This window comes from Mesitornis unicolor, unplaced genomic scaffold (genome assembly GCF_000695765.1).
Source record: "Mesitornis unicolor isolate BGI_N332 unplaced genomic scaffold, ASM69576v1 scaffold15846, whole genome shotgun sequence".
NCBI classification, from domain to species: domain Eukaryota; kingdom Metazoa; phylum Chordata; class Aves; order Mesitornithiformes; family Mesitornithidae; genus Mesitornis; species Mesitornis unicolor.
The window spans coordinates 16513-42050 of NW_010193105.1; the positions used below are offsets into that span (position 1 = coordinate 16513).

The 25538-nt window shown below is 39.1% G+C and overlaps 1 protein-coding gene across 1 annotated transcript in view; it reads left to right on the forward strand.

Annotated features, from left to right (window-relative positions):
- Positions 1-25166, forward strand: part of LOC104542887 (short transient receptor potential channel 7) — a gene marked incomplete at both ends in the record, with an annotated part of 26263 nt that extends 1097 nt beyond the window's left edge. The window contains 6 exons of the mRNA XM_010187349.1: positions 5180-5396; positions 10264-10497; positions 12404-12668; positions 18957-19152; positions 21980-22201; positions 25086-25166. Of these exons, the coding sequence (XP_010185651.1) occupies positions 5180-5396; positions 10264-10497; positions 12404-12668; positions 18957-19152; positions 21980-22201; positions 25086-25166 (1215 nt within the window). The remainder of the gene's footprint in view (positions 1-5179; positions 5397-10263; positions 10498-12403; positions 12669-18956; positions 19153-21979; positions 22202-25085) is intronic.
- Between the last annotated feature and the right edge of the window lie 372 nt (positions 25167-25538).

Sequence of the window (25538 nt, forward strand, 5' to 3'; positions counted from 1 at the left end):
ACTTAATTTTGATAAAATAACCCCTGGGACTGGTAATTTATTCAGTCTGGAAAGCATCCTCTCCCATTTCCTTTAAAAGCTAGTGAAGAATCCTTTTTAGATTTGTCAAGCCCAAGAAATTATAGATCCATGGATGGGTATTAAGGAAAGACTATAATTTGAAAAGATTTATCTTGTTGCATTCAGATGAATGTTTTGAAAACAGTCTTCCAGAACATCTGAGATAATAAAACATGTTTAAGGCTTGGTGTTCTACAAAGTATTTCAAGAAAAGTACTTTTTCTTAGACTAATTGAGAATGTAACTTCATTTTCACAGGGTTTATATCAACACAAAACCCCAAAGCTTTTATGAACACTGGACATTACTCCAGAGTTTCACACAGAGGAGCATATGTGAAAGCCAGGATGCTTTGCGTGTGGTTTTTGGTTAGGTTGTAGAGGTAACTCACATGTGGAATTACCACGTTGATTTCATTATGTCAGACCTCAGTCTAGCAGGGATTAATGAAGCTGTTTAGTTTCCTTCATCTCTGTTGAATATGCTGGGACTTGGTGGACCGGTCAACAGCAACATTTGTGGTGTATCCTCAGAATTATAGAGGTTGTATATGAATATAGCAATAGATGGGGAGAACATTTAGACTAGGAATAAGTGGAGAATCTAAATGAAAAGCATAAAAACTAAGGGGGAGAAACTGAAGTAAAAAAAATCAAAATAAATCCTTTTTACAGGAGAAATAAAAAATGATTGAGAAAGTTAATTGGTTTCAATTTCTTGAGGTAGGTGTATGAAAAATAAAAAAAAATTGCAAGGAGACTTAACTTTTCATCAATCAATATCATCATACCAAACCTGTGTATTCCCATTTGTCAATGTCTCTTTCCTTTCACCCCAGTCTAAAGACTGTGAAAAACTCTACAGAACCTTCTATCGTAAAGTTAAATTCAAAGTTCTTTCAGGTAGTAATTCCCTTTTAATGCATGAGTTTCCATTGATCAGAACAATGTAGTCTTGATTTTTGATTGGAATCTGTGATAGAAATAACTGAATAACGAAGGCTTTTCTCTCTAGTGAATTGGTACCTCACCCAAAATCATCATCACTAGTTCCAAGGAGAGCTGATGCACGAGCCTTGTATCCCCTCATAGTGTTATTACTGACAATTTTGCATAGGCAGGGTACCCACTGAAAGGTCGGTGATGTTAACAGTATGTTTGCGTGTGACGCTTTGAGCATCACAGTTTTGTCCTTATCAATTTTACAAGTGTTTTGTTTAGTTTTAAGTCATGGAAACAATCTTTAAGTTACACAACTGGGTAATGAAATAGATTTTCCATAGTAACAATAAGCTAAGATATTTAACTTAAATCAAATCAGGCCTGACTTAAAAAAAAAAACCACATGGATGCCCAGGCATGAGTCAGGGACTCATTTCTGGGCTAAGACAGTGAGAAAAATGAAGGAAATTTTTGTAATGTTGAATACTGCTTATGGTAACTGTCCTGGGCAATGCTATTTTGTGTCACATTCTTAAGATATATTGGTAAAATTCTGCAGTTTTACACAATGTAATAGAGTAATATCATAGAATAATTTCTTCACTGATATATCTTAGCAAGGAATATATTTTCAAGCCTTTACTCCCTAACAGAAAATTTTCTTTAATGAAGCTCTGTGGAGCTAGAAGATACCATACCGAATACCAGCTTTGAAAATTTAGTAAATATTATTAACTGGAGCTTGCAACTGAACTCTCCAGTCTTCTTTTACATTCAGTTCCACAGAGCTGTCTTTATTAAAACAAATTTTATTGTCAGTTTTTCATTCACCCCTCGATGCCAAACTCTTGACAAGACCCAAGGAGTGTAAGCCTGTCCTATCCTGAAATATCAATGTTGACTCATCCAACTCATGAAGGCCATGACTCTGAAATGAACTGTTGCTTTGTATATTGGTGTCCAAAACTAATTTCACTGATGATCAAAAAAGAAGATAAGAGACAGAATGGAAAAAAGGCACAGTCAGCTGCCCAAAAATATAATGACAAGAGCAAACAAGACTTTCTGCAGATCTTGAAGAAGAATCTTCTTTCTTCTCTGTGTCATTGAAGTGCTCCTTCAAATATTATAATGCTAACAGAGATCATTTATACACAGCTCTCGTTGCCGGGGTTGTTTGCTGGCTTTTATGTAGTCATGCTGGGGATTTATGGACCATATCAGAGAATCACAGAATATCAGGAGTTGGAAGGAACCTCAAAAGCTCACCCAGTCCAACCCCTGCCAGAGCAGGATCACCAGACCAGGTCACACAGGAACGTGTCCAGGCGGGTTTTGAATGTCTGCAGAGAAGGAGGCTCCACAACCTCTCTGGGCAGCCTGGTCCAGTGCTCTGTCACCCTCACAGTAAAAAAGTTTTTCCTCATGTTCAGGATCCCATAGATCCCACTGGGACAGACTCAGCACTGTGTAAGCACTGGAACTTTAATGGATCACTTCACCTAAAGCTGTACCTGTACCTTTTTACTCTGAGTATTTTCCTCCTCCTTTAAACTACATAGAATTTCTACAGTTATATTCTTTCTTCATGCTTCCGCTATAAGCATAGTACTAAGAATAGTAATGTGTTTCTTTTTCTTTATGATATATCTATATTTATTTGTTCCTGTCTCTTAAAGTAGAGATTAATTTGCATTTGGAAAACTTTGTTTCGCTACCACATTTTATATATTTTCCTTTAGACATGTCTACATGCTTCATTATTTTCCTATAATATGGATAGGATGTTAAGTCATGAAATGAGATATTCTCTTAAGAATGAACCTTTGTATTCACACATTGTCAGTGTTTCTGTCTTAACAGTGACAGCCAAGCACTTCCCTGCAAGTCTGGTTTTATGAAAGATGATATTTTGATTTTAAAAAGTAATTGAGAAATTGATACACTCAAGTGGTTACACACCTTGACTTTACTGTATCATGTTGCTTGAAAAATGTATCTTATTGTCATAAACCATTAGGTTGGCTGGAGAAATTGATGCTTCATTAATTTTTTACAGAATATTCTAGTCAACACTTTCACATCCTGTAGCTCTTAAATAAAAATCAGACTTCTGAGAAGATATGAAAAGCATCAGCTCACGAAAAAATTGTAAGCTTTCCACAGTAATAAACAGGATAAAATACCAGTGTAATACTGACTGAATGCAGACCTTTTTTAAATCAGTAGAGAAGTAAGTGAAATTACCCACAGAATTCATTTGGTTCTGTAGTACATGGGATTATTTATCTGATAGCCAAGGCTGTGCTACTTTAATCTCAGGTCTCTCTTTTTTTTAAGTTTCTATAGACAGCAGAAAAGATCTAATTATTTGGAGAGAATTCATGATTCAATAGAAAGTGATTTTTCTGTTCTAGTGAATGCAGGGTGAGTCTCATACAAATTGTGAATGCACTTTCCTAAAACTATGTTGGTAAGATCTCCATAGTTGTTATACTTTGCTCTTGCTCTTTGATCTCTCTCAGATAGGTCGTGTGAGGAAAATATCTGTGATTATCACTGTATAGGACATTGTTCAAACATATCCCATCAACCCATCAGCTCTGTACCGGAAATATAAATTTTGCTACAAAATGGATACCTACCCAACAACAGCCATAAAAAGCTGTTGAGAACTAGCACTACACCAAGGTTTGTGGCAGAGCAGTGAACCAGCACTGCAAGTGTTGGATTTGGTTTTAACACACTTTATTTACTCCTACAACTGCTATAGTATTCCTAGAGAAGATGAAGTAAACTTGAGTTTTGAGCCAGCACAATGTCTACCCGTTTAAACACATCCTTATTGACATCAGGAAAAAAGCAAGCATGTTAATATGGGGCTCAACAATAAAGCAGATTTTTTTCATTTTCTTTATTGGAAAGTGTTTCTGGTATTTAGATACATGCAATACATTCCAATAGGATTAACTATTCTGTCGACTTTATAAAATATTTATTTCACATTTTAAAAATTCAGAGGAAAGAAAAGGAATAAGAACCAGAATTAAAAGGCTTCCTTTAAATTTTTGCTAGACCTACAGACCACTGCTTTTAAAATATTTCCTGCCCTGTAATAACCAGACACCTGCCCTCCTTTGAACATAGCTGCTATTGGAGATAGTAAGAAAACAGATAATTTCCTTTTTAAGCCCTTTTTCATAATTCTTACGAAGTTTTATGATCAAGTCAGTAGGTATTAAGAAAATTTTGAGGATACCTTTTCATCAAGGCAAGATTATATGTGAGTAATATACTGCAAAAAAAAATTATCCCATTTGTTTTAAGGGGGTTTTTTAAAGGACGCAAACAGGACAGCGCTTGCATTGCTGTCTATTGTGTCCAACATCACAGGCATTAGTCCTCGCACTTCTAAAAATGCTTCTACTCTAATCTCTTTCTGGAGTAATATTTTCATAGATCACAGAAAATGTAAAATTAAGAGAGTGATGTTTAAATTATTAGCAAAAAAAGTTTCTCCAGAAGAATGGTACAAATATTAGCTATAGTGAAAGATCAGCTTCTCTGAGTTTTGGCTTAATGTATTGAAATAAATCCTTGTGTTCTGAGAAGTGGATCTCCAGCCTTTGTAGTAATTACGAGAGAAGACTATCATACCAAAGCATATTGAAAGCATTAGAAAAGAATCTTTAAACAGAAGGTAATTTCCTACTCATCATTAATTAATCAAGAATTCAGCATTAAAAAAAAGATTCTAATATGTAACAATGATGTAAGGATGAGAAGTGGGATTAGGATTTATATAGACACACATGGGTACATTCATATAACACATATACACACAAACATGTCTCTCATATAAATGTCCTTTCTCTTCATTTTCCACTTACCATATGGCCAGGACAATTAGATATTATACGTGGGTATAAAGGAGCAATATAATATACTGCCATGCACAGAAAATTATCCAAAGGGCATAATTTGGACTGCAATGCATAATGTCTAGCAATAGTGAAGAACAACTTGAACAAATCTAAACCCCATTTAGTTCATGATCTAGAATTCATTTCTGAATTTTTTCCACCTTGGGCAAATGGTTCAAACTTTTATAGGAAAGAAACTTCCAGAAGGTGAATAATAGAAAAAAATTTTCATATCCTGTGTGTGTTTCGTTGCAGTTGGGACGGACTCTACGGAGTCCTTTCATGAAGTTTGTGGCACATGCAGTTTCTTTCACAATCTTCCTTGGACTGTTAGTAGTGAATGCTTCAGATCGATTTGAAGGAGTAAAAAATCTCCCCAATGAGACCATCACAGACCATCCAAAACAAATATTTAGAGTCAAAACAACTCAGTTCTCATGGACCGAATTGCTGATCATGAAGTGGGTATTGGGTAAGCAAAACCACATTTTCATTTCTGAGATGTAGTAATGAAAACTGCTGATGTAAGAGTTGGATGTTATGAAGTTTCTAGTCTGAAAATGTTACTTGTGAGAGGACAGCACAGCACCTAAATGTTTTAAAAGAAATTAAGTTATCCAACAACTATAAAGCAGGGATTCATGTGGATGAACCCTTCAAGTGCAAAAGTATGTCATGTGCACAAGTTAAACTTGCAGGGAGGCAAATTCAGATGTATTAATTTTCATACAGGCACTATTTATTCCTGGCAGGTCAGCTAACTTGAACCACTGATCCAAACAAGCTCAGAAGAATTTATTGGGAAATAAGGCTTATCAGCTCTGCGGAATCTTTGTCTAACTCTTCTGTATCTATTTTCACTCATAACCATGATTTTGATTCTTTTCTTGCAGCAATAATTCCATGGTTCCATAAATACTGGTGGCATTAAATCCCCCTGAAAAATAGGATAGGGCTGCTTTATCTGATGACTTCCTGACCACCATTTCTTTGTTCCATGTCCCCACAATAATCAGAATCCCACACAGGATATTAGGCTAGAAAAAAACCGAATAGATGCCAGACTGGATAGAGTAAGTCTGTAAGATATATTTTTAAAATGATATTAAAGTCCTTGGACAAGATGATTAGATTTTAGACTAGGTATGCTTTTCTTATGGGCAGTAGGTATCTGTCTGCCTGGTGAGTTCCTAAGAGAAGAAGAAGAAAACACTTCATTTAAAGTGAAGGTTTTCACTTTTCTGGAAGAAGAAAGGTGATTCATTGTACGGAATTCTGAATATAATGAGATTTTTTAATGACTGCCTACATCAGCACTGACAGTCTTCTCTGGCCATTTTACCTGTCTGCCTACATAAAGCTTCGAATAATATTTCAGCAATACTAAGGTGAAAGTCTGGTGCACATGGCCTGCATACAGCTGGCACGGGGGCTTGGGCACTTGCTGAGCCCCAGATGTGACCCTGAACTTTAAGGACTTTAAAAGCACTAAGGGTGGCAGACTGCCCAGCCTTTTGGCACAAAAACCTTATAGGTATTGTAAATATGTATATCTAAGTAGAAATATAATTAAATAAAAGTATATGTTATAGATAAATATCACAGGTAAAGTTGCCAAGATAAACTTTTCCAAAGAGGCAAAAGCAGACAGTAAGAATGTGTTGAGATTTAATAAATCTAATTATTGTGTACTAAATATACACAGCTATATTTAATCCTACTTGGCAACACCTGCAGTTGCTCACTTCAGACTCAACAGTGTAGGTGTGCTACCTACATTTCAACTTGTAGTACAATCAAAAAGTGTAATTTTATTCATTCTTAGCTTGTAAATCCTTTCCTTCTGTTTCTGTTCTTTCTCTTTTCTGCTTCATACTGTGGCAGCAATGATGAATGCTGATGACACATTACTTGTTCCAACCACAGCAGACCATTTTTTAGTAATTAGTTTACAGGTCCCTGATCTTGGTTCTTTTTTGGGGGAGAAAATGGGCTGTCTGAGTTATCTGACTGTCAGCCATGAAATTATAATGCATGTTCAGAATTCAAGGATAATGGGCTACATTAGCATAGCATAATGTGGCCATGAGCAAGCACAACCTGTGATAGCACTCCCCACAATTAATATTTCTGGAGATATTAAAATTGGCCCATGTGTATATATTTTAAGAGAAAACAACCAGTGGGACAATTTCAGACTGGAGTTATGCAAAAAGATACCATTGCCATCTTCTGCTCCCAATTATTTCTAATGCAGGTGAGCAATGGAGTAAACTGAGCAGAGGCAATGACTTTCAGCCAGGCAGACACTTCATCCTGCTCCAAAAATCCGTATCAGAGGCTCTACTTCCCATAAACCCACACCTCTGAAATAGCTGCAGAGCATCGTTGGATCATCCAGGTAGAGTTGGTAACATCCTCAAGAACAACCAGATAGCATTTAACGTGGGAGAGCACCTTTTTGGTCTCACTCTTCTTTGTTACGAATGAGCATCCCAGGGCTGTAAGTGCAGTGAAATACTGCAATGCTCTGAAAAGAGAACTTGCCCCTTCACACATGGGGCATGGCAATTTCAGCTCATTTTATGCCTTGGCCGCCTCTCGCCCTGCTGCCAGGTCTTCCCATGTCTTGCCTTCAAGCAAGGAAGGCTGAGATTTTCTTCATGAGCAATATGGACAAAATTGCATACTTGAAGAAGGGAGATTTTGTTTAGAAAGACAAAATCCCCACTGCAAAAGCAGCTGAGGTAGCAGTTAAGCTCTGGGTAGATGCAATCTGAGCAAAACCCTCTCTCTTAATCCAAGAGCCTTTGGTGGATCCAGGAAGGCTCAAAGGCAGCTCTGAAACATCAGCTGCTGGTGATTTATGCACCAGGCCAGTGGATATAAAAAGCTGACAAAGTATTCATTTTTGTGCACAGGTGGTTAATAGCACTTCTTGCACACTTCCATTCTTCTTCCAAATGGGCTGTGCCTGTAGCTTGGCTCTCCATCCCCAGCTGAATCCAGAAATACCTCTCAAGATGAAGCTTCTGATTATCTCTGCTGTGGGAGACTAGGCACAAGAAGCCTGCAGAAGCTGCTCGTATCCCACCGCTCTGTATATCAAGCTCAGGGAAAGGACCACTCCAAGAGCCATTGGGGGTCTCAGAAGCACCATATTGAAGTTCAATTCCATCCCAGCAAATCTGCTCTACTCTAGTTGCCTTCCCTTATTTCTATTTTTACATCCCATCTTACATCCCATTCCCTGCATTTTAGCTGCGTTTTCTCTTCTTAGTATTTTTACTTAAGGAGAAGCTTTGAATTAGTCTCTCACAATGTATACACAATTAGTCAGCAGTCCTGACTGAATAATTACTGTAACTTTTCTACTTGTCCTGAATAGTCATTTTTCCATATGTACGGATAAAAAAATGACTGCCACACAGTTGGCAAAAATAATTATGTAAATTAGAGGCCAATAGTGTGATACTTTCACAGAGTGATTCTAATTTTCGTCAGCCTACTCTATTTTAGATATTCCTTTCTTCATTAATCTGTGACTTAGGTATATGAAGTGACCAAGATTAGAAATAAATTTGGATGGAAGAGTTAATATTTAAACCAGAAAAGACATTTTCGGGTGTCAGTGAACAAGTACTCTGGTCAGCAATGTTACCACACTTGTGACATTTCCTGAAGTGCTTTAGTACCTTTACATGACATGCATGCGCAATGTCTCTTATCTATCACTTCTAGGACACTTTTTTTCTTAGCTAGAAATGTTTCTTTAATAATTCATCCCCACTCGAGGACAGTTCGTGAGAAACCAATTCTTCCACCTTCTCCCTTAGGCTATTTATTATTAAATCCTATTCATGGTGAATGACAGCTTGGGATGAAGTTCCTGCTTTTACTCAGTCAAGTCCCTCCAGACTCAATGAGAAGAGCTGGGAGGTCTTCTCCTACCCTCACTCTGACTCTGCTCAGCCCTCAGTAGACCTCAGACTCTCTCCTAAGACAGATCAATATGGGGCATAACCTATATCTTGGTATGGATCAAAGGATCTACCTGGAGATTCCAGAGCTATGGAGTTCACAGGCTAGCGGTGCCTTGGCCATGGGTGGCATCAGTAGCTTAGCTTTCCTTTTTCTCTCAAATACTTCCCTGTGCTCAAGGACTGACAGCAGCAGTTTTTCATTCCTCCAGCCTCCGGCTAGGTTCACACTGACTTGTTTCCTTCCCTATAACCCAGCTTTCCACTGTGCCTCGTGGGATACCATGTGCTTCCAGGAGTCTCTGAAGTAGCTGAGCAAATGCATTGACGTGCCACGCCATAAGGTCTTCCAGCAAAAAGGATGAAGAAGAGTTCACAAAAAGGACAAGGTTGCAGGAGGCCACATGGAAATTGGCAGGCACTGCTTCTGCTTGATTAAACATTAATTTTACTGCTACTATGGAAACAGGATTGGGTAGAGCACAGGAAATATTTATTAGTGGGTTAAATATTCCATTATTTTAGCTATTCAGAAGCAAAATTTTGGGCCTAGAGCCCTGCTGTGACTGAAAGTTGCACAAGTTGGTGAATTTGCCTATTGAATTCACGTAGACTCCCCAGAAGTCCCACGTAGAACATGGATGTCAAAGCTTTTGAATTTTCTAGGTTTGGCATTTAGGTTTATCTCTAAGTCTATCGTCAGAAAGATCTTAAATTCAGACTAAACAGGGTTTTCAAAGCAGTATGTCAGACTTTAATATATGGAAATTCATTGTTATTGAATATATAAAACCGTATGAAAAGTGCTGCAAAGGCAGAACTTCTGTCCTACCTTTTCTCTGATCATACTGGATTTACTCCAGGATCAGATTTTCTCTCAAAGAGATCTTTTTCCATTGTCAAAACAGACCCACCCACTATTTTTGGGAAGGAGGAAGACATCAGCAGAAGAAGTGAAACCATCTTCATTGCACAGTTTAGCAAGGAGATTTTGAGAACAAGAGATGGAATCTACACTTTTTCCAAATAGCTCAGGAAAAAGTAGGACGTAGGATTTTCCAACGTCTTCAGTATTTCTGAACCATGCTTTATCTCACATCATCAGCAATCTACGTCACCATTGATTCATACAGTGGAATTTTGAACTTTCTACCTCATATGTACAAAAGGACATATAATCTTAAAGTTTTTAATAATTTTAAAGAAAAGATGACATAAACATTTCTCTAGAAATTCAGTTTAGCTGAAGAGTTATTTATTTTGGTCTTAGAAGCTAATCTTAGCCAGGAAATGGGTCTATCTGAATTTAAAAGGCACCCTCTGTGCTTGCTGGCTTAACATGCTCTGGCCTCTCCACAGGCATGATATGGTCAGAGTGCAAGGAGATCTGGGAAGAGGGTCCACGCGAATATGTGGTGCATCTCTGGAACCTGCTGGACTTTGGGATGCTGTCCATCTTCGTGGCATCATTCACCGCGAGGTTCATGGCTTTTCTCAAAGCAACTGAAGCACAACAGTACGTAGATCAGTACGTTCAAGATGATGACCTCAATAATGTCACCCTTCCCCCTGAAGTTGCTTACTTTACTTATGGTAAGATGCTTTTTTGCTATCTAATGCTTCCTATTCTTTTTGGCTAATACGTAGCAGTGCTGAAAGCAGCTGTCTTTTTTTTGTTGTTTTTCTGTAGGTTTGGTTTATTTTAACTAAGCCAAATCATTCTCAGATCTACCCATTCCAGCCATCTTCCAAAACAATCAGAAAGGAATTGAGATCTGAGCCTCATTCAGTCTCTGATCTTGTGCTGAGGCTACATTCAGGTCAATCACATTCTGACAAAATAGCTTGAGCAACAAATAATCAGGAACTGGAGTGAGCAGAATATAATTTAAATTACAGCTAAATGAACCTGCTTGGTTTTCCAAATGTGAGAAGGGTGAGATATGTGAACAGACATAGGATCTGGAGCTGCGTTTCTAACTGTTGGTGCACTCTGCACCTCTTACACTAAACACCTGTCTAATGGAAATGAAAACGCCAATTACACCCATAAGCAGCTGCTTTTCCAAGAAAAACTTTATTTTTGGAGAGCCTATACCATCTGTAAGTACTAAAATTTGGAAATACCAGCAGTAGAATAGCTTTGACAACATTATTTTTGATGGCTGAAATGGTTTTTCTTTGCTATTCACAAATGAATAGAGCTTTGCACCCCAGCGTGGGGACTGGATTCATTGCATGCCTCTGCAAGCTTTAGATGTAACCCTCAGCAAAATCAATGGGGATTTTTGCTCACAGAGGGACTGCAAGAGCTAAAGAGTTGGGCACAAAGGAGTGCCATTTGCTCCTTAGGGTTGCAAGGTAGTTATTCTAGCAATACGCTTGGGCTGGAGAGGAAGATCTGGGGCAGTAGACTTCATCCACTGTAGATATACACCACATGGCACCAGTGACACGTACCCTGACCCCACACTAGTGTGCACAGCCACAGGCTCACTGAGCTGATCACACTGGCTCAGCGTCTTCCTTTGTGTGTCCCCTCTGAAGGTAACCTTCCCTCTCCCTGCCCAGGCAAGCAAGAGGCCTCTGAGATGATGTTGTGGTTTTCCTCTCTCTGGTTTTCCACTGACCCATTTTAAGTGAGTTCATGATACAAAGTGCAAATGGTCTGGAACAGAATGTCACAAGCAGATCCTGTGAATTCTTCCATCTGCTGCTTTTCCTTTGGTTCATATTACTGCAAATAATGCCTAAGTTTACTGCTATGTCCTTAACAATGTCACATGTTTTAGCTTGGAGTCACAATCTTTTCATCGAGAAGCTCAGTTGATGCAAGGACACTTATAAATGATATCAATACAAATGTTCAAAATTTCAGTAGATTAAATAAATAGCTGGTATCAACATGAAACTTTTTGAAGCAAAAACATTAGAGTAACTCGACTGTAAGAATTGGTTTTAATTTAAAGATAACATGAAGATTATACACTTGATAGTTATATCTGCTTTATCCAAATAAGTCCTAACTTTCTTATCTAATAGGGGATATTAGGTAGCGATAGAGATCTCAGTCTCCCTCATGCTTTCTTTCCAAATACTGACACATCCAAATCTATAGCCAAACTCTACTGCATTGTTGTTTTGGTTCTCCACCTCAAAGGCTTCCAGTGGAAAAAGCACAGCAAGGTTGATATTCGGCTAGGAAACAGAAAATATCAAATTTGTTTAAAGCCGTGCTACTTATTTGCTGTGTGACTTTGGTAAATCCCATTGACTTGCTCATTTCTTATCTTTACCATGTGAAAAAGACTGCTAATTCTTCTGACCCATATGTGTACAGCACACTAAGGACTTCAGTGACCAGTTGTTCCAAACCTTATTTTTTTTATTTAACTCCTGGCCAAAACCAATATTCAGCCTTGAAAAGGGGCCATTTATCATTATAACTTCAATTTAACACTTTTTGTTACTAACACCTAATGTACATGTATTGTTTTAGCCAGGAACAAGTGGCTTCCCTCGGATCCTCAGATCATTTCAGAAGGACTGTATGCAATAGCTGTGGTACTCAGCTTCTCCCGCATTGCTTACATTCTTCCAGCCAACGAAAGCTTCGGCCCCCTGCAGATCTCTCTGGGGAGGACTGTGAAGGATATCTTCAAGTTCATGGTCATCTTCATCATGGTGTTCCTGGCCTTCATGATTGGAATGTTCAACCTTTATTCTTACTACCTTGGTGCAAAATACAACCCTGCATTTACAACGTGAGTACCTATGGAAAAGCGGCTGGTTTTGCAGGGCTTAATCCATTCTGGTTCATTGCTGCTGCAAAGTCTGCTCAGATAGTTTCTACTCCAGCTGCGTGGTGAAGTCACATCCAGATTTTGTCTGGGAAATTTGTACCACAGCCTCCAGCCCTCCCAAGGCCTGAGTGTAGGGGGACATGTAGTTCAGAAATTGTTATTTCTGGAAATCAAAATGACAGATCAAGAAAATGTTTCATGAGATGCTCAGTTTAATGAGTCAAGAGAAGCAGTGGAGAAGACGTTAGACCTAAGGTTATTGTTCTTAAAACTGGAAGCCAAAATTTATATAAAATAAAGGAGGACTTTGCTTATGTGAGGTCTGTTTTAGGATACCACCTGAGCGCAACTGTGGTTATTAAGTGCTAGTGGAGTCAGCTGATAGTCATGCTGCTCAGAAAAGCAAAATAAACCAGGATGCTTAGGTTGCGAATTTTTTAAATCCTGGCTGGAACTTTTCAGCAGAGGCCATGTGAAAGCTGCACAAAGCATTATGCCTCGTTACTGGCCACGCAGGGCAGTGCGTCTGCTTGGGTCACAACCACCTGCCAGTGCTCACTGGGTGGCCACACAGCCCTTTGGAGGTGGCCATGCTGGATGCCCTGCCTCCACCTTGTGAGGGATGTTGGGAAGAGAAAGAGGTTGGCAAGAGCTTCTGGAATGAGGTTCAGACTGAAGCTGCTTTTGAAAAGGAAAAGCCTACAACCCTTTGGTGGTAGCACAAAATACAGCCTTGATTCTCTGGGACCCTGGGAACCCAAGCCCCATCTCTGAGGGGCACAGGTAAAGTCTTGAAGGAACTTTCAGAAGAGGCAACATCCTGTGTCCTGCTGTGTCTGAGGGACATGTCCCATGCATCCCCAGGAAAGCCTTCTCCCTTGCACTGTCATGTGACACCAGCATAGCACTGTGGCAGTCATATCTGTGTGCTCATAAATCTGCCACAACTTGACTTAGGAACATTGTGGGAACTTTCCTTCCCATACACCCATCTCTGAAGGAAGAGGAAAGTTGGTATAACATTTTCTCCTTTTTGTGATCTGACTTCCCAGCAAACACACCATGCTTCTAATGCCAGAGCCCACAGTGTTTGCCAGATGCAGAGCAGACAGCAGCTGACATTTGATGTGTCATTTCTCTAACATGTCACATGGTGAACTGGGGGCTTGTAGCTCCTCTAGGGGAAATGACCTTTTCAGCATCATTTCTGTCCTGTGAATGGCTGGTTCCTTCCAAATGCACTGGGTACACTTTTAACACAAAATCGTCTTGTGTGACAAGTGCCTTGTAGCATAATGTTTGCTTTCTCTAACTGAGCCACATACGCCTTCTAGACCTCTCCTCAAACCTTGGGATATGTTTTAATGGAAAGATTTATGAGGCCAGACAGAATTACTTTTATCTGTGCTCGGGTAAGGTAGAAGAAAATTGAGTGTATGGGATGTGACTTGCTTCTTATTTGAAGAGAAGAAGATGCCCTTGTAGCACAAGGCTTAATGAGAAGTAGAGTTGATATTGTCATTGACTGCATGGTGGCACAGTGACCCTCACTTATGGTATCCCCCAGACATGTTACTAAAGCACATCACTGACAAATTCCAGTCTCTTATGCAATAACATAGTAACTCTCTCATTAGCACTCATTACCTAAGTGGATCTCCCAGTATTTGCTCTCGTTTGATGGAAATAATGAGCAAATATTAACTAAAATGTTGACTGCTCACTGGAGTAAAGATTGCTTAAATGCCTTAGGGATGTCTGGGTTGGGAGGAGACTTGTCAAAAAGCAGTGTGCTTCCTCCTTAAATTCAGCTGGTGGCTACGTATCCTGGAGAGACTTCATGTTGTTATGAAGCAAATTTTCCATGAGCACAGATTTTCCTTATAAGAATTTGGAAGAGATTTTAAAGGACTCACTTCTGATTATTTAAATACACACCAGTGTCAAATGATGATCAGTGAAAATGAGCCTTTTCATCATATGAAACAGAGAGAATAGATTAACATTCATCCTGAAAATCCTTCTCAGACGTCTCATTCAAAAAGCTAGAAACCCTGAGGTATATAGTCTCAAACAATTTTAATAAGCTAATGACAAGGTTATATGGGCAGATGGGCAGCTACCAGCTCTAGCAACATTTCCTTCTCTATTTGTTGTGAGCTGCCTGTGGGCTTTGCTGAACATGGCAGGCTCCTGCTGCCATTAACTTATTCATGAAAAGAAGGAAAATTTCAGTATTAGAGCTGAATAAGTAACTGAGCTGTTTTGAAAAATTCACTGGGGCAAAGAAAAATACCGATTACTTTGGTGTCTTCGTAACCATTCTGTGACTTCAGTGACTCCGGTGAATGCATTTCCTAGAGGCATCTAATAAGGATGGGTGTAATTTTACAGAAAGTGAGTTTTATACTCAGAAATGTGACTATTTGACTATGGGACCTGATCTCAGAGATCACTTGGCTAGTCATGACAGAAAAAGACCCATTGGATTTGTGTTCTAATTGATTTTAGGCAGTTTCAAAGGGCATTGAGTTGACAGCTCACTGGAGAACCTCAGTGAGAAACCTCCCAGATGAAGAGCTGCTCACTGAAATAACTTTGAGTTACACATTTAAGAAAACCGTAGCTTCTCAGGACAGTATGTAGGCAGAAAAAAAAGAGTATACATTTGTCCAGATATCACTCAGAGGGAATTCTTGCTTAGTTCTAGTGGCAATAATCTGTGAATATTTGGTGTAACTGAGCTTTCACCTTCTCTTGCTATTGCACTTTGGAAATCGTGCGCTCCATTTTGCTTGTGTTGTCATCTACAGAGCAAGCATGTAGCAACCCAGGGACCTCTGAACCGAGTTATCATGCAAAGTTTCTGCCTTTTCTTCTATTTCAATGTTCTTGATGCAGAGGAAATAAAAATACAGTGGACTTTACGTCACACTGTTAAATACAGAGATTACTTAGCTAACCATGGTATACTTTCAAAATTTTTCTGAAGTTCTTCAGTGCTGAAAATTAGACCATTTTCACAAGTGCTGCAACCAACCCCAGCTCTGTTTATCTGTTTATTGTATGCTGTGTACAGAACACAGCTCTTGAAACAGCCTGTAATTAAGAACATGCTTTGCAAACAAAATCGAAATGGAGGCAAGACTGATTGCATTCGTCTTGCATTCCGCATCCCAAATCAGGCTGAAGGCTACAAACCCAAAAGGAGATCTGACTCACTGTTCAATGCCAATGTTACTTTGAGGCTTGAAGACTTTTTTTTTCTCATTTTGCTTTCTCAAAATGTGATATTTTTGTAGATAATATTGACTGCATTGCTTTTTTTGGCAGTGTTAAACCTCAACCAATCAATTTCAGGAAATAACTCAGTCTGAAAGGATGCCTTGAGCTTTCTTAGAGAGGAGGATGCAAGACTGACACGAAATCATAGCCTCGCTGTGATCTTTTTTGATGAACAGTACACTGCTGTTTACAAAAGCGAGGAAAATCTGCAACTGCATGGTTGCCTACGGTCTGTTTTCTTCCTTGATGAAAAATCTTTGCTTAACTTTCACAGGATTATGTGTATTGAAACAAACAAACAAAGTCTTTCTGCTCTTTTCCCACTGCAACAGCCGGCTCTACCAGAGAAGAGAGTGTAGTGTGCCCATCTCCATGAGCATCAGTCAATCTGCCAGTGCCAGATTCCTCTGCAGCCAGGAGCTGTCAGACTGGGCAGGACTCCTGACTTCCTCTATCCCTTCATTTGTCTGCCTTTGAGAAATATAAAGCACCCGCTGACCTTGCGGGAAGGGGGTAAATTGCTCAGCTGGCAACAACGAGACACATTGACTCCTTGGAATCTCTGAGAACTTGGCTCCAAACTTCCTCATCTCATAGTGAGATGCTCTCAAAAAAACAACTGATGTTCACTGTAACCTGTGCCAAATCTCGTGCAACTTGGCATTAATTGAAAAGGGAGAGGGGAAGAACCGTCCAGCCTTTTTGGAGGGTAGGGCTGAACTAGTACAAGGTCTTCTTAGAAATGCTACCTCTACAAGATGGACACCTGTGTCCGCCTGGAGGCATTGCTAAGCACCGTTTTGGGGTGCTACAGATCAGGCCCACCTCTCACACCACCTTCCTAGTCCCTCCACCGTGGGCACCGGTCCTTCACCTAACTCTGAGAATGACGACTATGGACATTTGCAGTGAAGCCCTGTCCCTTGCCTGCCTCCTCTGTGGTTCTCAGGGTGGCCAGGGCCACTCACAGTCCTTTATTAACTTTTCAAGGAGAATCTGGCACCACTCCAGTACAAAAGTTAATGCTTAAGCTGTGGAAAAGGAGCAGAGTTGACACGTTGTATTAAAATCTGCCAGCAGGGTGGAAAACTAAGGGAACCTTTCTAAATTAAAAAAGGAAGGTTAACAGCAGGATGCAGCTGGGATCAAGGCTGGAGGATATGGTTTTTATTAGCTTGATAAGAGAGTGGGGTGGCAGGTTTAAAAACCAGAAATTCTTGTTGGTGTATGTGTTCTTTAACTGGAAAGTAAAAAATTTATAGAATAAGCACTGGCCAGGTTGCCATCTTAAAAGTGGAGGGTGTCTGGCACATTAATGCCAGCTGCCCTTTGCTGCAGAAGAGGGCAGGAGACAAGAGCAGGGTGTCACGGGAGAGGAAATGTCCAGAAGGTGGGAAAGTGATGGTGTTCGCAGTGCAGCTGTAGCTCATCCCACAGGTGTATCTTTGCATGGTGTCCCTGCCTCATGCAATCAGCAAGGGGGAGTGAACATGTTGTCAGTGACTCTGAGCATCATGGAGCCTGAGGAGAAAGTCACGTTTCAAATGAAGTTGTGCAGCATCTATTCGAAACACTGCTCAGGGTTACTCCCCACAAATCCACGCAAGTTATACTGTCTGAAAATGATGTCTAAATATTTACTGCAGTCTTACTACTACTTGTAAATGGAATATGGAATGCCATACATTATGATGGGAGATAAATACCAGTTTTCTGTGGCAGAAATAAATTGCCCAGTGCTCTGCACTATCCTTCCAAAGGGTTGAAATTAATTTCCCTTGCTTTGATGCGTGGTGTAAATGATACTGGAGTTGATGTAAGCTTATTGTTCCCTTAGGATATGTTGCAGTTTGTGTCTATAATCTGTTTTTATAAATAGATTTAGCAGGATTAGTCTGCTACTAAAAAAACTTATCCTCAAAAGAGTTTGTCAGTGGCATTGTTTTCTTAGAAGCCATTTACCTCCTGGCAGGCAGGAGGAGAGGGGAGGTAATTAACCGTTGACATGCTAAGGATTATTCAGTGAAACCAATATTGTTTCTAAATTAAAAATAAAGCAAACTGCTTCCAAAATGTACCAGCATCCCTCCTCCTCCTTCCTTCCTTCCTTTTCAGCTGAGGCTGCTCCCCTTCTGCCTGTCACGGCTTTGACTCCCCTCATGAAACTCTCCATTTGACCTCTCAGTCCAGCTGTCTCCTCTCAGCCCCACTTCTCTTTGCCCTTGGTTTATTCCCCTCTTTTTTTTTCCCCTATATTTCGACCTTTTCATTTTCCTTTGGTTCCTCCCTACTTTTAAGCAAGGGTAACAATCGAATTTAAATGTCTTTCTGCAACATTTTCTTCCACTCTTTAATTTCAAATTTTTGCTACAAATGCTGAAATGCTTGATTTGCTTTTAGTCTCAAAGCAGGATGTGAAGAAAATCAGACTATGGGCTGGCTATATTTGCACTGTATGTTCTTTCTATTAATGCCACAAATCAGAACTTTTCAATCACTTCTGGGTAAAAAGTAATACTTTCTTGTGCCCTAGAAACCACATATAGAAAGGTCAAACTAAGTTTCTCCTTCGCTTTCCCAGATAATCTCTGCCTGTCTTCTCTGGATGAGAAAAGGGTGAGTGAGTAGAAGTAAAAAGCCCTGCACGAACAGTTTCAAATGGCAAGTTGCCCATGGAGGAGTTGTCCTTAAGAGGGACACAAAATCCAAGCGACAATAATACACCTGAAAAGAACAGATGGAGCAAATAAGGGGAGACTGTGACTTTATAGTATTAATCAAAATTCATATTTCTTTATCAAATCAGGAAATATGATTTGGGACATCCCTGGGTGATGGATAATGGCTTACAATGACTATGACAAGGCATCATATTTATATTGTTGGATTGCTACTTTTATTAGCATTCGTCCTGGCTAATCTGGTGTCAACTCTATAAAGTGATTGTCTGCTTTTTTTTTTTAGGGTAGAAGAAAGTTTTAAAACCTTATTCTGGTCAATATTTGGCTTATCTGAAGTGATATCTGTGGTGCTGAAGTATGATCATAAATTCATTGAGAATATTGGATACGTACTCTATGGAGTATATAACGTGACTATGGTGGTGGTGCTGCTTAATATGCTAATAGCCATGATCAACAACTCCTATCAGGAAATTGAGGTAAGATCAGAAATTAGATTACAAACTCAATACACTTAATTATCACTGATAATGAAAATGTTAAAAAACCAAGGAAACAGTAGCTTATTCTATATGTAAGATTAGAGTGGTGTTGAAACACAGATCTTACCCTGTGGAAGAGTAAAGGCTGTGTCTGTCCTCAAATTACAGTTGAATTAATAATTAAAATGAATAATTTCTAGAATAACTTCAGCTTCCTTGTTTTTAATGACCATGTGTGAGTAAATCCAATTTCCTTTACATGTGTTTAATGAAAGCCATTTGTGGTACTTTTACTCCCTGTGCAGATTATGATAATTTATCCATGTGTGTTACCTTAGCTCCATTGTTTGCTTATAACAGATCGAGTAATATTTCATCTGGATTTTTGCCCTGTTCTCTACTACTTAAACACCTAAGCCCATCTAGGTCTGAAACTCATATATGCATATTTAAAAATTTCATATTTTCCAAATACCAGATACACAACCTTGATGTAGATTTTTTGAGGAACATTTAGGTCTGCAAAACAGAACTACATGAACAGTCACAATAAGCAACTTCTAAAGGATATGAACACAGCCCTCAAGGATTATAAATAACTTTCTGCAGAAAGGCCTTTGCAAGGTTTACCCAACCTTGTTCAGTAGTGCTGCTATTCACAGACTGGATTTGCCAAATGCTTTGGACATAAACAACTCCCTGGTAATGTAAATAAAGGCAGGAAAAAATTATTTGGATAATGTCACCTCTTTCTCCTGATTTGCTAAATGTCAAGTTTCTGTAGTTAGGCTTGTATTAATTATTTGTTCTAATCTGACCTCAGAAACTGACACTATAAAAGGCCAGAGCTGAAAATATTTTCTCACTGTAATGTCTGATTCATCCACTTACTGTAGTGCAAATATAACTCTATTTTGTGCATGCTGTAACTAAGTAAAAATGTCAGAGAGACCTCACATATCTCCTTTGCCCCAGAAGCTTTCCTGCATGCAGAACGCACTCATTTCCCCAAAGGTTTCTGATCACTTAAGATCAGGCATCTTCCCAAATTCTCTTCTACTGAACCAAGATTTACTTCTGAAAGGACTTCAGCCTCTTACTGCATTTTCTAGTTTATTGTAGTAGGTAGAGGTGCTCTTGAAAGTTTCCAAAGAAAATATCTAAAAATACCTAAATAGGTGGCCTATATTAACTTTCTAATCTAAACTTTGTGATGAACATTTTCCTGGAAAAATGCTTTATCATCCTTGTTGATTGCATGGAAATATTCAAAACTTTGTTGATGATTATTTGTAACTAACAGCAAGCAAAACAAGTGTGAGTTATTTGGATCAGACCTTCCTAATTGAGGACTGGGAAAAACTCATAAATCTCATACTAGTTCCTTTTAATCTGCAATAGCAAGGAGATTAAAGACAGAGTCATTTTACTGACTGCAGAGAAAGTCCCTTTTGCTAATGTGTTTATCTGATGACAGCAATGTCAGTAACAACAGAGGATGGTCATTACTTTGCGATTAAATTCCATTACGGTCAGTGGGGACATGCTTTACTGTTAGCTGGAGTGACAAGACCATATTCTCATGCTTTCCATTGAACACCTCTTTTCAGCTACTTCTGTTTTTCTTCTGTTTATGCCTCTAGTATTAGTGCTTCCTACCAACTTTACATTTATAGAAAGAAAAAATCCTTTTTCCAGACAGAAACCAGAACTACTTCCATCAGTATCTCTGTAACTGCTTAACAGAAAAGCAATAAAACTGTTCACAAGTTATTTCTACTGTAATTCAGCTTAATGCTTCTGTGAGGTGCAACACCAAACAATGAGAAGACCAAATGGCAGAAGTGAATGCTGCTCCACTGGCAAAGACGTTTTGCTGTAACTGTGACAGAATTAATCTCAGTTGTGTTATGCCAGCTTTTGACTGGTTTTCAGAGGTACGGAGTCACCAGAGATTATTAATTTCAGCAAAGCACAGATGTACATGAGTATGAGGTGTTGGCAGACTCATGCTTCTATTGATGCTGCTGGCCTCCATAAAAGCCACAATGAAAACAGCTGTAGAGCAGCTGTATCTCATCCTTTCTTTTGTCTGATAGATGGTCCTGATACATGGTCCTGACCATCCTCCTATATAAATGCCAAGCAGATCCATAAACTATGTGCTAACCTTGCCCTTGTACTTGGAAGTGATCCTGGCCTGCCTTGCCAGTTCATTAAGGAGTTTCACAGACTGAGGGACTTTTTCTCCACCTCCATCCACTGCATTGAATAGTAAGGAAATTAAGGTGTATTGATCTAGGGATTTATGATGACAAATGCAAACAGGATTCATGAGGAAATCAACTAATGATAGAGGAAATCAGTGACCGAGCCTTTTCTATGGGGAATTCATGGCTGATGCAGTGATAACAGCTGGCAGTTAGATAGCATTGCAGTTAATTAGAGGCAATCTTTTGTTGTTGTTGTGCACATAGAAATTTCTTCTGCTTTCCATGACTAAATATTCTGACACCTTCATTTATCAGCATAGAGCACCAGATTGTTACTGAAAGACAGCCCTTGATATCCAAGGAAATAGCCTATTACCTGGAGAACTTATACTCTCTGTTTATACATTGTTTTATTCAAAATTTCCTTATTTTGAGATCACCACAGAGAAGCTTGCCAAGACAGGTTGTGTGCAGAGGTCTTGGTTTGGCAAACAGAAATGTGATTCTCATAAATTCTACCAGTATGTTTGTTCTTGTCATAGCTAATTTTTTTCCTATTTACTAATTATGCATTTGGGTGCTGTGGTTTTTTTCTCTCTTCCCTTCCCAAGGAGGATGCAGATGTGGAGTGGAAGTTTGCACGTGCTAAGCTCTGGCTATCCTACTTCGACGAAGGAAGGACTTTACCTGCTCCTTTTAATCTAGTGCCAAGCCCTAAATCATTTTATTATCTCATACTGAGAATAAAAATGTGCCTCATAAAACTCTGCAAATCTAAGGCCAAAAACTGTGAAAATGATCTTGAGATGGGGATGCTGAATTCCAAACAACGGGTATGTTGCATCTTCACTTTTCACCTTGTAGAAAGGATTCAGTCAGGGACCTTCTGGAGTGGTTACATTGTACACAGGTAGATCAGGGACAGCACAGGCTCATCATTATGTATTAGTTGTATGACATTGCACCTAGAGGATCCTCCCAGACTCGTGGCCTCATTATATTAAGCACTATCTGGACACCAGGGAAAAAGCAACTTCTATAAAAGCAGGCACTTCTATAAGGGAGTTTCCTAAGGCCAAATAAGCAAGGTTAAAGACCGAGGGCAGAAGCATAGGCACAGATAGGATCTCAGCTTGTTTGGCTCCTCATCTACCTTTCAGACCTTCATAGCACTTCAAAACATCCATTTTCCTTTAACTGATTTCCAAATTAACTTAACCATCATTACGACCTTTACTGCCATTCCACATTTCAGAAAAAGTTTCCAAGCAGGGCTTAATAACACCTCCTAAATAACCTAAAGCTATAATTAACAACCTCTCTACTTATATCTGCCTAGTGATGTGTAGCCACTAATGGGTAGATCCTGCCTCAGCCATTGCCCCTTTGGTCATCTGAAAGAGAAATTTGCTTTGGAAATACTGGCTACACAGCAGCACGCTTTCCTCAGCACTAGTGAGTGTCTGCATTGTCAAACCAAGAGAGATGCAAGAATATGTTTAGCAACCAGACCCTTACCCACAGGTTAACTTTGCTCCCCCATGGGAAAATGCCAGAGAAATTAGAGAAAATTATGTTGCCCATGGAAATTGCTATCTGCAACACAGTGCAGAGTGTCACTGGGATGAAGCATTCCTAGCACATAAATATATAACAAACACAATCCCACTCACAAGACAAGTCCACTTGCATTGGAGAAGAAAATGCCCCAAACTTTCACAGGAACTTACCCACAGCAGCTTGGCTTCTGGCATCACATTCAGCTGATCCAAAGATGCGAGGAGGCAGCTTTGCTTAAAAATGTCCTGGCCTTTTTTTAATTTTCTCATTTCATGCTTTGTTTGAAACAAGAGACCAACACAAGGAACCCATTTCTGGTGAAAAAGAAAAGCCCTCTGAAATGTGTTGTCTCTCATTTCTTACAGTCAGTGCATGTGAGAGGCCAGTGTGACTCCTTGGCACGCTGGACAGCCTCTCCAGGGCATGCTGCTATTTCCTCAGCCTGCTCTCAGACTCATCCATCCAGGCTTTAAAACCCCAGTTGTGTGGCACTGCACAGGAGAGGGAAGAAGTGTGTGACATCTCCAGCTGAGATGAAGGCAGCCAAGCCCCAGTTTTAACCTTACAGAAGGAAAGAGGTCTAACAAGAGACTGACAGAAAGGAAAGGAAGGTTGGAGGAGACTTTGCAGCATGTGATTTTGTAACATTCAGACTGCTTTTGGGCTTTATCTGGATCTCTTGGGTCTTCTTGAAGAAACCAGCAGCTGAGCAATACAGCAACTCATGGTGAGCTATCCAGCTCCAGGCAAAGCCCACAGCCTTGGATGAGATCACACTCCCATGAATCTGAGAGAACTGTTCAGGTCTGTTGTTCATTCAGTCTCTGCCAGAGCCTAAACTGAACTATATCCCTGGGGTCTCCTCCAATGTTATCAAATAATTTAACTACTCAACATGGTGAGCAGTGCCAAGAGAGCCAAGCATTTGGGGATATTTTACTCTATATATAAATTCATTATACCTACTGCTGCTTACTTAAAGACTCACTAGAACAGCCAAGTCTTGAAATAAAAGAAATTTTATCCTTTAACTATCTCAAATAATGATTAAAAAAGATAATATTTTTAAAATGTTATTTGAATCTAACCACACCAAGCTTGCTTTGTTTGAAATTTAATTTCTGCTGCAGACCATAAACCAAAGAAATAAAGTTTTCTCTGAGCCCTTCCTTCTCCAAACCACATGAGTGAAAGTGCCTGGCTCACTCTTTTTCATGGAACTCATGCAAAATTCATAGTTTTCATGGCTTTGCCAAAAACAATTAAGAGTATCAGTCATTTCCTGTTTGCCTGTTAATTCTGTTCAGAGATCATGTTAAAAACAGTCTCTGTACGACCATGGCACACCCAAGTAAGACATTTAAAAAAGATTAAATTATTACTTCAGACATTTAGTCTGTTTTCTGGTACAGTCAATAAAGAAAAAACCCTTAACTAGGGCTTTCCCTGTACATACACTTGCATATAGGTACAGAGGCCTATGATATGTATTGGCTCCTTTGGGTATATGATATGAATTAATTTCTTTGAATAAGTGATTTTTTGTTTTCATTAGCACTTGAGCAAAAACGTTCAGAGGTCAATAACAGAGTCAAAGATACCTCTTAAAAACATTCAGAAAAGTGTCCTTGGAAGCTTCTAGAGTACAAAATTAGTAGCCGTGTTCTCCTCTGGTGAAAAATACTGGTCTATTAAAAAAAAGCGTATTTTTGATGAGTTAAAATTAGCAAATATTACTGTTGTTTTAAAAGGATGAGTCAAAATAAATTCTGTTTCAGAATTTGTTTTTTTACATCGACTTACTCTTTTTAAACATAAATATTCATTTTTCTTCCTTTCTTAAACGGTTCAAATTTATAATCACCAATCTTTTTAAATTAAAGTATTTTATGCCTCTCAATACCTTCTTGTTTAAAACTTGTGTGAGAAAACCATTTCTGTCTACACAATTTAGAATCCAACCTTTTTCAGTAATTTGTGTTTTGACCATTTTCTCTCTTTCAAAAGTTTACTTTTTTAGACCTGAATGTGCTGGCTTTTATTCTACTCATACATTGAAGCATTTCCTACTGTTTTTATAAAGCTCTGTTTAGTTTGGGGCTGTCTGGGTATGAGACATTATCGCTGATTTAATTATATCATGATTTATAATTTCAGAAAGTTCGTTTTCACTCTAGCACTCGAAATACAGAAAATTTTTCTGGGAAGAATGCTTATAACAAGCCCACGAGATATCAGGTAATCATGGCATGAAAGCAAGAGCCAGGGAAGAGATCTGTCAGTGAAAGGCTCTTACCTGCAAAGGTCATGTTTGCTTTCTTCCAGTTGATGGCATCCTGTGATGTGCCAGGCTGTGGCTTAGCACAGTCACGGGACAGGGCTGGGGCAATTTACATTTACAGTGCCCTGAGACAAACACAGTCTATCACCTGTGGAAACACACACGGTGTTAGCGTTTTGTCATGCTAATCAATTCCACTCAAAGGTGTTTAATTTGTTATATATTTTTACTTTTATTTGATTTTTATATTTGCTATATATTTGCTTTATAGTTTGCTATATATTTGTTATATCTGGATATACATATATATCTATATAAATATGTATATA